Source organism: Otolemur garnettii, unplaced genomic scaffold (genome assembly GCF_000181295.1).
Source record: "Otolemur garnettii isolate 467f Iridium unplaced genomic scaffold, OtoGar3 scaffold00138, whole genome shotgun sequence".
NCBI lineage: Eukaryota > Metazoa > Chordata > Mammalia > Primates > Galagidae > Otolemur > Otolemur garnettii.
The window spans coordinates 1,424,487-1,443,118 of record NW_003852533.1 but is presented as its reverse complement, the minus strand read 5'-3'; the positions used below and the strand labels follow the sequence as shown (position 1 = coordinate 1,443,118).

Below are 18,632 nucleotides of genomic sequence, written 5' to 3'. Positions count from 1 at the left end.
TATAATCCTAGGATTTTGGGAGGCCAGAAGTTTGAGATAAGCCTGAGGAAGAGCAAAAGCCTGTTATCTAAAATAAAATAAAATAAAATAAAATAAAATAAAAATAGCCTGGTGTGGTGGTGCATACCTGTAGTCTCAGCTACTCGGGAGGCTGAGGTAGGAGGATCACCTGAGCTCAGGTGGTGCAGATTTCATTGAGCTGTGGGTGACACCCCTGCACTCCAGCCTGGGCAAGAGAATGAGACCCTGTCAATCAATCCATCAGTCAATACATACATACACAACCATAACAGTATTAGTTCTGGCACTAAGGGCTCTAAAGCAGGTGCCTGACTAGAACTCAGGTCTGAAAACAACTCAAGTGGCCCATGAGCCACTATCCCTTCACTATAGGGTCATAATTATTAGAGAGATGTATTCCTATTAGAATGCAAATTCTATAACATGGAGATCTTTACTGCATATCCTTTTGTGCTTGGCAGATAATAGGTATTAAATTATTTGTTAAATAAGAGGAATGGATTTATCTGAAACATTCATTCTATGAGTTTCATTAAGTAATAAAGAAATTAAAGACAGATAGAATTCTGACAATTTACCTAAAGTCTTATTAAGTAGTATGTACATGTGTTTTAAAAATAGGAAAATAGGCTGGGTGAGGTGGCTCACACCTGTAATCCCAGCACTCTTTGAGGCCAAAGTAGGTGGGTTGCCTGTGCTCAGTTCGAGATCATGCTGAGCAAGAGGGAGATCTCATCTCTAAAAATAGCCAGGTGTAGCTGGGAGCTGTGGTGGGCACCTGCAGTCCCAGCTACTCAGGAGGCTGGAGGTCCAGGAGTCTGAGATTGCTGTGAGCTACAATGCCAGCATACTCTACTGAGGGCAACAAAGTGAGACAGAGTCAAAACAAAAAAACAAAAAACCGGAAAATATATTTTAATTTGCTTTATGTATCTGTTCTTAGAGATTAGTCAGCTTTCTGTCATCTATTACAGTGATAGATGTACTCAGTGTCACTGCCAAAAGTGAAACCAGCTCATGACCTGTACCTATATGCCTTCCTGTTTAATCAGGGCATTTAAGTACACTGTGCACAGCATTATTAAAAGAGCAACCTCTGAATCTTTGTACTCTTTTGTAGTTATGTTCAAGTGCATGAAACACCCATAATTGTTTATTATTCATCCAAGCAGCAGTCATGCGATTTTTCTTCAAAATAGAAAAATAGAAAACAGCATTACTACTACCTAAATGATCTAAATTGTCAGTGTCTGTGGACACTTTTCAGTCTTTTTTTTTTTTTAGAGTCTGTGTCTCTCTCTCTCGCTTTTTGTAGTGTGGTGTGGTCGCACCTCTCCGCGCCCTCTCCCTCTTGTGGTTTTGGGTTTTTCTTTTCTGGGCTTCGGGCTTCGGTGTGGCTGGGAGTACCTGCCCCTGCCCCCGGGTCTTTTTATTTTTTTTCTTTTCATTTTTTTTTTTTTGTTTGTTTTTGTTTTTCTGCGTATCCTTATGGTCCTTGTGGTATTTGAATTTTGACTCTGAGTCTACGGTTTCTTTTTATTTTGTGTTGTTTTTGTTTGACTTCTACTACTTAGAATTTTACCCTTACCCTTAAAAGCAACAAAAAGCTCACATCTTATATTTGTTCGTATCTGAAATAACTAAAGGACTAAAGTTATACTGCTGGGTATGGGTTAGAAGGTCCTATTCACAAATTCAGTAGCTAGAAATTTTGTCTAGGCACAATTCCATCACATTTGAACAAAATAGTGCTTTTAAAGACAGGTAACTGGAAAGTGGAAATTTAACCCAAAAAACTATCACTCAACTTAAGAAACACTAAATTCAGATGTCACCTCAGCATCATTCGTAAGGAGCACAGGATTCCAACGTAAGCCTAGACGACCACTGTCGACTGCAACTACAACAGCTCCAAGAACCCAGGCAACAAACAGAACTCTGAGAACTCTTGAAACTTCTGCAATTCTAAGTGCTCCATTGTTCTCTCCCTTTAGCAAGTTTACCCGTTTCTGCCAGCTCTCAAGTGAGGCTCGCAGCATTAATGCTTTTCTCACCTGAGGTACCTTTTCTGTTTTCCATTGGGGCAATGACCTAGTGGTACAATTTTTCTGCTTCCCCCATGGTACCCACCAGTGATAACCTAACAAAAACACTTTATGAACTTTATTAGACAATAATACGGGTAATTTTATACGTTTGCTTAATTATCTAATTTTCAGAGACACTGGCACCAATGGCTTTTCTTTTACTGATCTAATTCATTTTTGGAGAGGACTATCTTACTTGGCTTTTGTTGGATAAATTATAGAGGAACAGAACTGTAGTAAGTACTGGTACCTCCTCTGTCAGCTTTCCTTACCAGGGAGGAGGCAGTGCTATAAACAACAGGGGAGACTATGCCAGTTACACAGAAAACTCAGTCTTCTCCCTGCCTGGTTCTCATGAACGGAAGACTAGTCTCTGCAGTCAGGTCCCTTTGTCAAGAATCCTTTTGGGGCTACTTCACAGGACACCATGTCCTGAGTGCATACCCCTGCTGTCTTATCTGCCTGTCAAAGGCAATTTTAGATAACTTATAAACAAGGTTTTTATAGATAAGATTAACGCTCTCTCTCCCCCTCTCCCCACCTTTCTCCTCTGCTCTCTTCTCTTACCCACTCTCTCCTTCTCTCTCTCCCCTCTTTTTTCTCCTCTTAGTTCTCCTCCTTGGTGCTACTCTGCAGCCTCCCTCCCCCACCAATAAAGACCTTTGTATAAAAAAAAAAAAAAAAAAAAGATTAACCACCAGGAACTCGTAACTTTGAAGTATGAAAGCAAAACTGTGCTCCTGAAGAATCTTCTTCCTATGGTGCGTCTGGAGTACTGTAACATTTTCTCCACTGCCAGCTGAGGATGGGATTTATTAAAATGTCATTACCATAACCCAGCTTTTCTTTGCTCTCCTAGGTATTTATTGAGAAGGGCACTCAAAATACTGCTTTGTTTCTTCTCATCACAGAAGACCTTTAACAAAAAGTTAATAGCACCAAATAAATTTCAATGAATATGAAGACTGGAAAGCTGTATTTTTGATAAAGCATATTCATCTTGTAGCCAACTGTCAACAATAAAACTGTTCACTCAGTTGGTAATCTTCATCAATGTGTAGAGAAATGTTAAAGTAAACAGCTGATTCATTTTTAAAACAGGAGACTAGACCAGAAACATTAACTATGGGACCAAAAAATCTGCTGGTGTCACTATTTTCTCTTGCAACAAACAAGAAAAACATGAAGTACCTTGACTTCCAGCAAATCTCAAATGTTACTACTGTGTGAGCAATGCATAGGTGTGGATGAAATTTACTTTAAAAACACAAAAGGACATAGAATTTATTTGCTGATCCATTTAAAGTTCAATAAATTACTGGCAGAATGTATAATACTTTAGGGCACTGATTAACAACTGTTGATTTTCCATAAAAAGGATGATGGTGCAGTGGGTTCAATTATTTCTCATGATTGAATGAAGTGTTTTGACAAATGAAATTACAGTACAATAGGAATTTTATTAGTTTCTCTACAAATCAAGATTTAACATAGCACCCCAAAGGTTTTGGTGTTTAAGAAAACAGGCGCTTACTCAATAAAGTCTTGAATTTGCTCTTTGCTATCAAAAAAGGCAAACTTAAATTACCAATAACCAAGTATATTCTGCATCTTAAGATTCAAGTTAGGTTCTTCCCAGTCCTTCCCAAAGAGAAGCGGCTCCATCCTGATGAGATCAGATAAAGGTCAGGCTTAAGGCTAAACCAAAACCCAGTCAAGATACATTTGCTAGTCACTTCCAAATTACAAAAGCACCAAACTCCTATTGAAGGGGACAAAAAGATTTTACTGATCTTCAGTTATCATTGCCTAATTTTTTCAACGTAACATCAAAAACCACAAAAATGTTTTTGATGACAGTCAAAGCTAATTATACTTCATGAATCAAATACTGACCAATTTTTAAAAAACGTACTAAAACTGACCACCTAACCTACTTCTCTTGGGGAAAATAAAAAAATACAAGTCTTTCCCAGCATTCAGAGTATTTAGAACGCCAAGTATCCAAACTACATTTTCTCTACAATAACTGAGCTTTCCTATCGGGAGTCCCTCTTGAATCCAAACGTGCGTTTCAAACCCTCGACCCTCTCCCCCAGACAAAAACGCAACGGTACAAACACAACGCAGGATCCAGGGCCAAGAAGACCAACACCCCACCCGCCACACTACAGAACTGGAGCACCCAAGTTATAGGAAAAAACAAAAACAAAATCACTCACAGCAGTTTTTATTTATTTTTTACCTCTTACATTTAAAAAACGTCCGAGGGGCAATTAACTATAAATCCTGTCTTCTCCTGCAAGGAGTCGCGAAGTTTAAACACAAGTCGGCGTTGTTTTAGGCTCCCGCTGTTAAAGGCACTAACTTTACGGAGCGAGCACCTCCGAAAACCAGACCCGCAGTATCGGGCGTCACTGTGAGTCCGGGTCGGCCGTGCGCCCGAGCGCCGGCTCCCACCGCGGCCACGGCCACGGCGGCGAGTCGAAGGGCGCGAACTGCGCTCGCGGCGACCACGGGGGGCGAAGTGACCGTCACTCGGGCGCCAAGTTGTGCGTCGGCATTTCACTGCACCCCGCTCTCCCTGCGCGAGCGGCTCCGACCCACGCTCCCCGCGGTCGCTCGCCGGGACGGCGCGACACTAACGGTGTCCGCGGAAGCGGGCTGTCCCCGCGCCCCCGCAAACAAAGGGGATTCGCAGCCATTGTCCTCGGCGCGCTGAGCATCACCAGCACTAGCAAGGCAGTAGCTTGCGCAGTTATCTCCACAGCGGGCAATGTCACAGCCCGACCAACAGCACAAACTACTACCTCAGCCAGGGCCCTGGTGTCGGGCGGCGCGGGACCCCGGCGCTCCTCGTCCTTCCGCCGCCGCCGTCTCTTCTCCGCCGCGTCCGGAGCCCCCGCCCCGCCCCGCGCTTCCCGGCAGCTCCGCGCGCCCGCGGTGGGGGCCGGGGCAGGTCCCACGTCAGCGGCCGCTCCGAGAAGGGGGCGGAGGGTCCCGCGGACAGAACCGCTGCTCCCCGGGGCCGCTCCGGCCACCAGACCGGCGGCGAAAGCGCCCCGGACGCCAGCTGAGGCTGGACCGGCCCCCGAGAGGCGGCCAGCGGCGCCCTCACGTGTCGCCCGCCAGGGGCTACGGCCGCGTCTCGGGGCTGCGCCGCCCGCGCCCGGGGTGGGGGCTGGGCGGCCGGCCAGGTGCCCGGTCCCGCCCCCCGCCCCGCTCTCTGCGCCGGCGAGCCCGGGGCGCGTCCCGCAGGGGCAGCCGCGGGCCCCGGCACCGCGAGGCACACAGCTGGGAAGTGTCCAGGCCGCCCGTTCCCGGCGTCTCTCCGGGAGATCCCGTGCAGCTCTGCAGGAGGCGAACGCAGAACACACAAAAACCCGTGAAACTGAAGCCGGGCTGGGCTGCGATGGCGGCGCGCAGGACACACGACCCGCCTCGCGCTCCGCTGCTCCAGTGCGTCCAGGCGAACCATAGAGATCACTTAAGAGGAGCGCGCGCTGCCTCCGCCACGTGACCGCCCCGGCCGCCATCTTACATCCGGGGCAGAGGAGGCGGCCCTTGCCCCGCCCGCCGAGCCGACGTGCCGCTGGAATCGGCCAGGAAGCGGGGACACGGCGCCACGTCACCGCAGCGCCGAGGCCGCGGGACCAGCCCTTCGCCCGCTCCGCGGGGCAAGGTGGGGCGGTCTGACACCCAGACTCTTCCCCGCTCGCTGCCTGCAGATAAGATGGCGATGCCTCCTGCCGCCCAGTGGACACGTCGCAGCCTGGCCGGGGCTCCGAGTTTCCGGCGCCTCCTCCTCCCCGCCCCTCCCCGGCGAGGGCGCGGCCGGGGCGGGCGGCGGCGCCCCGCTCGCGCTAGTGCGCAGGCTCCTGGAGCTTTGGTTTGGGGTTCGTTCTTTATAGTTTTTTTAGGCTAAGTTTGGGAGAAGGCCGACTGGCGTGAGTCCTGATCCACCCTAAGCCCCGGCAACTTCCTTTTTTTTTTTTTTAATTTTTGCCTCCCATCTAGGGATTTTTCTAGGAGATTAAATTCTTTCAAAGAAAATGTCACAGCTTGCCAGATAAAATACGGGATGCCAGATGCCAGTTAAATTGGAATTTCAGGTAACTAAATGTCTTTTTGGTAGGTATGTCCCAAGTACTAAAACTGATATTTATCTGAGATTCCAATTTAACTGAGGATCTTGTAGTTTTATTTTAGTCTTCACACCTGTGAAAATCCAGATTACACACAACAAAAGGAAGGGAGGGAGGGAGGGAAATGAGAAGCAGCAGCCACAACGTGCAGCTGACTTTGCCCGGGCTTCATTCTTTTCGCGGAGACCAGCAGGCCAAGGTCCAGAGCAAAATTTGACAACAATGCATATGTAACAGTGTACAATTCCTTTTCTGCAAAAATGTATTTTTGTTTTGTTTTTTAAAATGTTTTGCTGATAAAGAGTCTCACTCTTGCTCTGGATTGAGTGCTGTGGCCTCAGCCCGGGTCACAGCATCCTGGAGTCAAGCCATCCATCCTCTTGCCTCAGCCTCCCAAGTAGTTGGGACTATAGGAACCTGCCACAATACCCCCAGCCAGTTTTTTCTATATATGTTTAAAATTTTCAGTACAGAGGAGGTCACCTTCTCGTTCAGACTGGTCGTGAACTCCTGAGTTCAAGGGATCTTCCCAGTTGGGCTTCCCAGAGTGGCAGCTTAGTGGCATGAGCCACCTGACCCACCCTGTGTTTTCTGTTGTTTTGTATTTCTTAAACTATCACAATATAATTTTGGACAACAGTTCCTCTGGGCCAAGAGTCTTGATTGCAAATTAAAAATTAACACTTTTTGTTTCTATTTAGGTCTATTTCTTGTACAAATTTTTGAATTAAAAAGTGACCTGCTGGGCCAGATGCAGTGGCTCACACCTGTAATCCCAGCACTCTGGGAGGCTGAGGCAGGTGAATCATTGACCCCAAGAGTTCCATACCAGGCTGAGCCAGAGTGAGACCCATCTCTACTTTTCTATTTCTAAAAATAGAAAAACTTGCTTGTAGTCCCAGCTATTTGGGAGGCTGAGGCAGGAGGATCACTTGACCCCAAGGGTTTGAGGTTGCTGTGAGCTATGACAACACCACAGCACTCTTCCCAGGGTGATACAGTGAGACTCTGTCTCAGAATATAAATTAAAAAATAAATGATCTGCCTGACATGTTTCAATATTCTTATATGCATATTCAGAAAATAAAATATAGTTGGATATGCCTTCTGATAGATGTTATGCTGATGTTAAACATTTTAAAGTCAGATGAAGGTACTTCATTTGGGATAGCCAATCTGAACTATTTTCAATTTATATGTGTATGTATATGCATATATGACACACTTGCAATTAAATGCCTTACTTGACAAAGGATAAACTGTCCATCACAATGATTCTTACCAGAAAGTCTGCAGAAACTTCACACCATCCGGTACTGATGAACAAGACTTGGGCTGCCACGGCATCATCACAGCCCCCTGCTTGCTGCACAGTGGATCGCATTATTCTGCACCATGGCAAATGTCCTTTGTCATATGACATAGATTTTTAAATAGCCATTAAAGGGTTGTTTGATCTTGGCATACAGATTTGTTAGGGAAATAAAAGTTTTACAAGAGTCATCACACCACTTTAGTGGTATCTTAGCCTGTTTTTGACAGTGCTGACATCAGTACACTCACCATCCACAATGTGCTGTCACCATCAACATTTTATTGTCCTCCACACTTAATATCCAGAATCTAAGTATCCTTTCCAAATAGCACCATACTCAGTTATATCCTTTATCAACACAGAAGAAAACCTGCACATTTCCTATGTTAGCTTTCTGTACTCTATTTCCTATTCTCTACCCTGCTTGTAACTGCAAGTTTATCTTCTTTTGTTTCATAATTTACTCTTAAAAATAATCATTCCAAACCGTTACCATCTCAAAGCTAAACTACTCGCCTCAGCTTTAAAGGAATTTCATGAATGGGCCTCGACTCCTCCCAGCCAACCCTGTTCCCCAGGACCAAAGTGGCCTGCTCTCAGTCTCCTAGTTCACAGACCTGCCTCGTTCATGTTGTCTTTGGCTGAAATACCCTCCTGTATATCCTTTAGACCAGTGTTTTCAACCTTTTTTATCTCATGGCACGCTTGAACCTATAGTTAAACTTCTGTGCTTAAATTATGTTAATAATTAAAAAAAGGTATAAAATAGCACACCTAAGATCTTCACACAGCACACTGGCACACTGCTTTAGGCTCGGTGCCCATAGCTCAGTGGTTAGGGTGCTGGCCACATACACGTAGGCAGGCAGGTTCCAACCCAATATGGGCCTGCTAAATGACAACTACAACAAAAAAATAATAGCTGGGCATTGTGGCAGACACCTGTAGTCCCAGCTACTTGGGAGGCTGAGGCAAGAGAATCGCTTAAGCCCAGTTTGAGGCTGCTGTGAGCTGTGACATTACAGCACTCTGCAGAGGGCAATGTAGTGAGACTGCTTAAAAAAAAAAAAATCATTGCTTTAAACTCGTCCAAAATCTACCTAGCCATCAAAGCCCATTTTCAGTTCCATCTAAGGTTTCCTATTTTGTGATTCCCATGTTGTCTTTTATTGCACTTTGTACACTTGTTATATTCCCTGTGAACTGTGAGCTCCACGAGGGCAGAGTCCTCAGCATTTTATGTTCCTGGTTTCCAAGACTAACTATGGTAAGGACCTGAGAGCCCCTGATTTCTGTCAAGGACACAGTTAGGAGCACAGAGCAGACTCTTCACACTCAGCATGTGCTGTCCAATAAAAGGGTCCTTACCACGGGAAGGTACAGGTTTCGGCCCATTTCTTGATGTGGGACCATGCGCCAGGCACAGATATTCACAACACTCCTTTTAAACTGAAGAAGTCTGGCCTCAGACCCTGTGCTCGTAACCACTACGCTGTTACTTGTAACATGACATCCTAAAGACAAATAAGATGCTGTAAACATAAAATGTTTTAAACCTGGACCAATAATAAAAACTCAGTGAAACTTGGGAGGTCACAGTCATTACACAAATCCACAGCATTTGAAGTTCTGTCCAACTATATTTATCTCAATGCCTAATCAAAGAAGTAACAATTGCCTCACAAGTATTTTCAATTTATTTCAGTAAGGCTTATAATTTAATGGAGTGGGAATAACTTTTATAAAACATGAGACTAACATATTGCGAAGAACTGATTTTGAAAAAGACAGACAGGGTAAACTACCCAGACGTCCGTCAGATGTGTGACTCTGAGCAAGTCATGTCACCTCTAATCCCCGACTTCCTCTTCATAACATGATAACTTCCTTGCAAGATGACTGTGAGGTTTAAAAGGAATAATATAGGTAAAGCCCTAGCTTAAATGTGCTAGGTACTCCAGAAATGGTGACTAAAATTAGGAGTTACAAAACTGTAACTATATCCAGCTATAGTACGTACTAAGTAGGAATTTTTCTATTTCAAATGTCCATCACATAACTCAAAAGGAATTTTAAAACAATTTTTATTTGAAAGGTAGAGAGATGGTCTGTGACACTGATGTAGAAAGGCAGTCTCAAAATAGCCTCACCAAATTAAAAAATATTCCCATAAAATAAAGGTTAAGGGGGTCTAACCTATACCGAGGTTATGTTTTTTATTTGACCTAGCATTTTTACTCAGTTCCAAATCTTTTGTTTTCATTTTATATATTAATGGTTTTAACAAAGCCCTCAAAAACATTTCCTCTTTATTCCATACTATCTTTTTACAGATTGACCGTACTTGTTACGCTTCCTCAGCCTGTCTAACCACTGCTTATTAAGTGTTTAAACAGACCCAGTGACACACGATGTCCATGATGCTTTGGGCCCAATGGGGATGAGAGAGCAAACACAAAGTGTATCAAAGACAAAGCACTGGTCAGATCTGAAGGTCAGCTACCACAGTGGTTATGGGTTATAATGAAAAAGCTAGTACTGCTGTAACATAATTAAACACCTAGACTCATGCTTAATGGTAACTATAAAGCAAATTAAAGATCTACACAATCGCAGTTACACCTACGTAGCTCTTCTGAGAAATCTATCCTTGATTACGAAGAAAATTTGAGTTTGAGGCTAACAGACATACATGATTATAAGTGATACATCTCAACAACATAAAAATTGTAAAGACAAAGTGTAACAACAGTGGTATTACTTTCAAGAACTGTGTTGGGAACTAAAAAAGAATCTCACAAAATTAGATAAATATATCCAGTCTGACATAAACACCATATGGTAACGGCTTTAAGAGACAGGAATTGTATGTTGTGTGTTAAAATTATGACACGGAGGTAGTAAAAGCTGGAAAGCAAACAGAATTTGCACAGTTGGGTCTTAAGCCTAATATTTTATTTTTCTAGATAAAAATAAGATTGCAATATTCTAGCTTTGGAATATTAAAGTTTTGTCTAGCAAAACTTTATACAAGGAAGCAGTTGCCATTATATTGCAAAAGTTTCCAAATAATGGCGTGCAGTTTAGCAGATCCTCCCTGGCTGCACCATTTATTGAATGTTAGTTTAAAATAAAACTTAATGTCACTACATTTGCAGCAACTGAAAATGGTCTCAAAATTCAATAATTTTCTTTTTCTTACCCAAGGGGCTAGAACGAATCCCACAGTATAGTTAGGAATGTTTTAAGTGCCCTCTGGTCACTGAGAGTACTGAGCACACGGATACCATACACCTTACAGAGACTGAGAGAGCACTGTAACATTCGAGGTCTTTCTATCAAGGAATACTGTTTTGCAATAGACAAATATTAACAGAAACAGCTGAAATAAATCGGCAATATGCTGCCTCAAATCCTTCTTGAAAGTAGGCAGTGTCAGTATTATAAATCAATAAATAGTATTTAGATATTATAAATCTAAAATAGTTTATAGTGTTTGCCTCCCCAAACAAAGGATCTCCCCCAAATCCTACCAACCCCCGCACAAAAACCTGATGTAAATAAATTTTAAATCCTTACCTTTGAGAAAAGTAGTATAATCTTTCTATCCACATAACAAAAAAGACATGCAAGCTCTGCTGCTGTATCTATCGTATTTGGAGCAGCCCCATTTTGTAAGCAGCTTGGCTACTGAATCCTGTGCACTGAGAAAGACAGTTGGAGCTACAGTCTCAAATTAGCCTTGTCCAGCTATTTCAGAATGGCAGGGGCACTTCACCTCTGCAAAAAGGCAACAGTGGCCAGAACGGGAAGTATTTCTAGCACCTCATTAACAGAACAGTAGTCAGCAGTGGTTCCACCACTAATAGCTCTGCTTCTTGCAAGGAACAGGTGAAATTAGAAGAGGTGAACGAGAGGCAGCAAAGAAAGAGGAAAGAAAGGAGAAAGTCAGGGGCAAGTACGAGGAAGAGGTCAAGGAAAACGTAAAATTTAAACACACACACAAGAGGGAGGCAGGAGAGAAAAAAGTGATGCCCAAGATCCACAGGGAAGAACCAGCAAACAGACACTCATGATTGTAATATGTAACTGAGACATCTCAACAAGGTAAAAATGGCAACAAGCTGAACGAGAAGCAGCAAAAAAAATGAATTACTTAGTATACAGTAAGTAACTAGTTTATCAAAAAAGGAACCAGCTCTGACAAGTTAGCATGCCTAAAGTTAAACAAGAGGCAGTCTGGCTCACCAGTGCCTCCCCGGCGGCGGCGGAGACTGTTGAGAGGATTCGCATTCACAAAGGGAATCCCCACGTGCTCTTTTAAAGAACCGACACTGTGAGCTCATTCAAAATGGGATTTGTGAAAAATTTATCTAGCTCCAATGGATGTAAGATACAAAGATATCATCTTTCTTTCTGAATTTATAAAAACTTTTCACTCAGAATGAAAGCACTATTCTACTTTCCAGAAATACAAAAATTTTAATTCAAAGGATCATAAAGCATTAAAAACTTTCCTCGCTGTTTATAAATTGGTAACACACCATGTGGTATGAATGCCTGTTCTTTTTATGAATGATAATTAGGAAAAAAGGTACAATTCACTCTAGTAATGTAGCTAAATCTACCCCCGCAATACCAAGCATAGTTGAATATGCTGCTTTACGTGTCTTATACAAGATTGATCATCTGCAAATTCCCAACCTAACCGGAAATCTAAGGCAATGTTCTAATCGAGACCATTTCTGTCCACATGTGCTGCAATTTTCTATAAAAAACTGTAACCTACAATATTTTGGGGTTGGACACTTGTATACTTGAGGGTCTTCTATACGTCCAGTTAATTCTACGGACTCACAGGCATGGGGTTCCTGACAGCGTCTGCTCCGGCTGGACAGACTCTGCCTACATCAGTCTCTTCAGGACTTGGGTGCCCATGTGGATTATTTTACATTTGAGGAAAATAAATTAGTGATTATATAATAACTTCTGACTCTAATGTAATAATGACCACCTCATTTGCACAGAATATACTTTTGAGTTTTCTAACCTTGTTCAATATTTTACGCGGATTCGCCCTCGGTTTTCCTAACTGATCCTTTGGGTCAGTGGCTACCTGGGACTAAAGGTACCAAACTGTGACAATAAACAAAATACTCAAAGTCATACTGGGAAAGGACAAGGGACTTGGCTGGTACTGGCCTGCTACAGAGTTTTAGTGAATGCTGTCCTCCAGAATGAAATATGCACACTGAATTGTTCACCTCTTCCTTTTGATGCTACATACAATTAAAGAACATAGAAGAGTCAAAACAATAATCATACAACAGAAAAACAAGAAACAACACAGATGTTAGCTGTTAGTCTAATAAGAAAAATGAAAGAGTGAAAAGTGGTTCTCTCTAAGCCAGACTTTATGCATTTTGTTTATTTGGCACCTAACAGGCTCCCAATAAATGTCACTCACAATTGTATACAATAAAACTAACAAAACTTTAACACCAGTTATAAAGGAATACTAAATAAGACATTACAAAATCATCTCCCTCCCACCCCCCAGCAGTAGTAGTATTATAGGAAATTAAAAAGTAGTCTATGTAAGTTAACAAGTTATTTTCTTTATAATGGAAAAAACAGTCAGAGGAGGACTTTATTAGTCACCCAAAGTGGGCATATGCTCCTTGTCCTGCAATGAGTACTAGACAGGCACTCTCAGTGACAGGTCGCGATGTGAGTCTGAAACCCACGTCTCTCTAATGTGTATCACAAAGAACATTTTACCCTTGTTTCAAGGGCTGCAGAATTCATTTGTGCTATAAAATGACCTTAGCTTTGACGGCTTCCTTTTTGAATCTCTTGGCATCTAGTAATTTCACAAAGCCCTGTTCTTCTGGCCAGTGAAGAACCCGATTCACATGAACAGGACAAGGGCAATGTGTTCACCTTTCCCGGGCTCAAGACATTTTAGAAAATGCATCCTATGGGAATCCTTGACTCAAGGAAACTGTGTAGTGATTCCTGGAGGGTGGCAGGAGATGTTCTGGGAGGAAAAGTCTCTCAAATAAATTACACCACCAAGCGGGCAGCCCACTTGCCTGACAGTAAGCTTGGCACTGATTATCGTATTACGTGGTGTTAACGCGTTCAGCACATTCGTGTATTTTGAACCGCTCAGCATGGTCCTGTACTGAAAGCCAACACAGCACTAGCTCTAAGTACTCAGTCTGTGTAAATGTATGTTGCATAAACTAGACTCATATGTAACTTTCATGGTAGATGATTCTAATTTTAATTAATCTGTTATTTCTCGAGAACAGACATATTTTTACTTCCTATAACTTCGTGGCAATATTTTGAACATGGTACTGAAATGATAAACTACCCTTGTTATATTTCAATCCTTAATGAGAGATTTATAGATTTTTCTAGTCCCCATTTTAACATACTCAAACGTAGAAAATAAACTAAATACACAGCTCAAGTGACTTTCTTTTTTTACAACTTTAAGGAAAATGCTGAAAACATAAAATGCCATATTTTACCTTAATTTTTGGAGAAATTATAAAACAGAAATTCATTAATGTAAATAAAAATATCCCCTCAAAAGAAGTCCTCAAATTTTACAGATAATAGTGCAAATTAAATAATTCACAATTACAATCACCTCAAAATTGTATCCCATTTCATTACCTAATTCTGTTATCTTCTTGCAGTTTTATGATTATTCTAGTGAGGCTGAAATTTATGAATTCTATTAAAATCAAAGGCTTTATAGTACATTAAAATAATACTGAGACTGCTATGATCTCTTATGAATAATTACTGTTTTAAACATCTTTGTCTTCACATAAATTATGAAGATTTAACTCAGAAGAAAAATATTATAATACCATAATCCATTAAATAAAAAATACAGTGAGCTAAGTCAAAGTCAGAATTTTAAGAAACAATTAAGGTAATATACTCAAGAGCACTTTTCTTCTTCATTAGGATGGGAAAGTGAAAATAAAGTTAGCATTTCACTCCGTGACAGCAAGTTCACGGTAAACACTTGACTATCTCCAAAAATACACTTCTCATTGTTTTATAATAACACGTATTTCATATTGTGAGTTAGCATAGTAATTTCTCTTCTTGAAAAGACGTTACAAAATGAAGCACTGAAATGAACAAAACCTCACAGGCAAAATTTTAGGAAATCTGAAATCATCTTGCCTGGGTCATAATTCAAAGACAGTGACAAATGTTGTTAGGGGGAAAACAATCAGTACAAATATAAAATGTGAAAAGTTTTTAAAAACCAGACAGAATATAAAACAGACTTGAGTGAAAGCTTGGAGAGATATTTAGAGAAATGAGGTATGATGGAGGCATAGTGCTACAATGTATCTCAAAGTGTTAGTCAATAACCTATGTTTCAAAGTTGCAAAATCAACAAATCATAAACTATGTGCTGCTTTGTTCACATGATCCTTCTGGTCAGATGTTTAATTGTCGCTTATACATTTAAAATAAGCATGAAGCTAAATGTATGATTGTATGATAAGCTCATCTGTCGCATAAGAAGGCAAATTATTAGTAAAGATGTAAGCAAACAATTTTGTATTAATAATAAATACAGCTTTAAGCATTTAACATTATCAATAATTAAAAAATTTAAATAATAAATGCAACTATTTTATACAGAACTGTACCATTTATTATACACACAAGTATATCAGTTCCCTTTGTTTACAAAGGCTGGTTATAGATAACGTGGAATGTTACAGTACCATCTTGCATAAAATTCTAGGACAATTTTGTACTTGAAAAAGGTGCAAAAACACCAGCCTAATAAATGTGACTGAATTATCTTTTCTTTTTTTTTTTAGAAAGTACATCATTAATACACACACCACAGACTGTACATAAGTTCACTTTTAAATCACCGACTGAAGACACAGTAGTAGCAGGTAGACTGTCGTATTAACCGCCCCTTCCACCAGTTTAATTTATTAAAAGCTTGCACTGCTTCTCATTCAAGAGCCTTTGTCAATGTGTAAGCTTGTGAAAGAATTACTGAACCCAGGTAAGTACAATTTAAAGGAGGCCAACAACAGCTGCCGAGATTATTTGTAGTAAGAAATGTCCTTCCCACAGAAGACTCACTTAGGAGCAAACATTCTTTAGGACAGCCTTCAAATACACTGTAGCTGGTCAAGATTCTCCATTTTGGACTCTGCAGGCTGGTGGCTGCATGAAATCCTTAAAGGGTACTAGTGCCTCCTTGAGCGCAGAGCACACTTCTGAGGACGAGCAGGTGATGCATTCTACTAGAGTTGGGTATAAGGCAATTACTTGTGCCCACGTATTTCCATCAACTGTAATGCAAAAGTGTAAAGCCTCAGAAAAGGGTAGATTAAAATAGCAGAGAATTATCCAATTAATACAAACACAATCCTTTAAATGCAACGTAAAGAAAAAATTCTGAATAAAGATTCTACAAGCTCACAGCTTTTCATCTTTAGGTTCCTGCTATATTTAATTAGATATGTGAAAAACGTATAGTCAGTGTGCAGTCATCAATACCAAGAAATCTGAGAAAGTACATTTTAAATGGTACTTCGACTTGTGAAGGCTTTGGAAACTAACAAAGTAACTCAGAGTAATCCAAACCTTGGCATTGCAGTGTGAGTGCCGGAGAATACAGTGCACATCTCAAGAAGAACTGTCCACGATTCAATCTGTGTTTAGTTGTCTGGTAAAAATATAAATCATTTCAAATATAAAATATATTCAGTGCTTTTTCTAATAATATCCTTAATATTGATGTTACAGGTGCACTCCTCCATGGCACTGTTTGATTATCTTCAGTGCTTTTTCTAATAATGTCCTCAATATTGATGTCACAGGTGCACTCCTCCACGGCACTGTTTGATTATCTCCAACAGGTATCACTAGAAGCAGGCACCAGCGGGGAGGGACCAGTCTGCCTTCCCCTCCACTACTGTGAACAACGAGGATGGCTGAATGCTACTTTCTGAATGGGCAGAAGTGTTATGTCCCAATCAGCAATCTTCTTACCCTCCGAGACCACACACTGCATTTCTGTCCTTCCGTAAGCACTGTGCATGGAGTTGAGCACCAATACACAACAAAACCTCATCACATTTTGTTAGATAGTAAATGCTTTGTGGACCACATCTCAAATCGGAGAGGCAGTGGAGTCTACACGAGGGGTAAGGAGCTTTTTAGACCATTTTTCACTCCAATTTACTGGGTGTCAGTTGCTTAAAATTGTTTCTGAAAAAAGGCAATGACTTGGCATCTCTAGTCATTTAATTTCTCTTTATCTCATCTTTGTCTGAGGTACAGAAAAGGAATGGGTTTCTTAAACTAGTGTTCCTCACTTCACTTCTTAGGGGAAAGTTCATGGTCAAGTAAGTGCATGAACAGTGCAGGATGCAGATGGTGTATCTCTCTCTCTTTTTAGAGACCAAAACTGCATATTAATTACAGGCTTGCCATAAAAGAGCAGATTTCACTTTACCTAACCAAGGGTTTCCAGAATTAATTGGATTATAGCAATTTTTCCACCCAGTGTCTACTGCCATCACCCATCATTAATGTCCACTCCTTTGTGTTTATCTTGAAATGCTGAACTGTCCATTTAACGTCTTTTCCCAAACAGGGAAACCTCTTTCACTCAGGGTAGGTATGGGAAGAAAAGGGGTGTGGGGCTGATGAGTTTGGTGAGGGTGGGAATGTCAGCAAAGATACTGTTCTGCTTTTATCTGTTTGTTCATTAAGAATTCAAATCACATTTCAGTTGCAAAAGAATTCTGCTGCTTAACAGAAAAAAAAAGTATTAAAACCACTGGTCTAAGAAGTTTTGAGCAGTCTCCCAGTTGTCTTCTGTCAACTTCACACCAGTCATTTAACACAGATTGAAACCTGTCCAGGGTGTCCAGATGGGAACTCAACTGCCCACATGAATTTTTGGTTTATCATAGGAAAACATAAAAATACATTAAAATAAAAGCACAAAAGAAGCCTCCAATTCCTTAAACTATAATGTATTTTTTAAAAACCCACCATGTACTTTTGCTGGAGACTTTGGCTTAACTATCAAAAAGAATGACAAAGCTGTATAAATTGATATGGAAAAATGTGCACTGATAAGTCTGTCAAGAGAGGACTAGAGGACTGCAGGACATGAGTGTAATGTGGGTTGCTGCGCACGTTCGTCTGCGCACAGAACGGAGGGTTAGTAGAACACGTGGTTTGTATTTACCTAAAAGACTGGGGGATCAACAAACTAATAAAATGGGTGCCAACAGTAAGGCAAGAACTGGGCAGAGAATAAGGGAAAGAACATATTTTTAAAATTCCCTATATATCTTTTTATATTTTTGGATTGTTTTTTCTTTTTGGAGTCTTATTCTGTTGCCAGGGCTAGAGTGCAATGGCGCCATCATAGCTCAGTGCAACCTCCAACTTCTGGGCTCAGGGAATCTTCCACCTCTCAGCCTCTTAAGTACCTGGGACTACAGGTGCATGCCCCTAAGACTGGGTAACTTTAAAATTTTTTCTTGTAGGCTTAGCACCTGTGGCTCAGCGGTTAGGGCGCCAGCCACATGCACTGGGGCTGGTGGGTTCAAACCTGGCCCTGACCTGCTAAAACAACAATGACAACAACAACAACAACAACATCATGGCTGGGTATTGTGGTGGGCGCCTGTAGTCCCAGCTACTTGGGAGGCTGAGGCAAGGGAATCACTTAAGCCTAAGAGTTTGAGGTTGCTGTGAGCTGTGATGCCACAGCATTCTACTGGGGGTGACATAGTGAGACTCTGTCTCAAAGAAAAAATAATATATATATATATTTTTTTGTACAGACAGACCTGGGCTCAAGTAATCCTCTCACTTGGCCTCCTAACGTGCTAGGATTATAGACATAAGCTACTGTGTGTGGTCTTATTTTTAGATTTCTGAGTCATGTCTCTGTATACTATCTATTTATAAATTTAAATAAAGTTCAAGTAAAATGATAAAAAGAAAAAAAGTCCAACAAATGTCTCTTTC

At 41.3% G+C, this 18,632-nt stretch overlaps 1 protein-coding gene across 1 annotated transcript in view; it reads right to left on the bottom strand.

Annotated features, from left to right (window-relative positions):
- Positions 1-14,375: 14,375 nt before the first annotated feature.
- Positions 14,376-18,632, bottom strand: part of MON2 (MON2 homolog, regulator of endosome-to-Golgi trafficking) — a 111,401-nt gene continuing 107,144 nt past the window's right edge. Inside the window, 1 exon segment of the mRNA XM_023518411.1 lies at positions 14,376-15,928. Coding sequence (XP_023374179.1) covers positions 15,765-15,928 — 164 coding nt within the window. The 3' untranslated portion in view covers positions 14,376-15,764.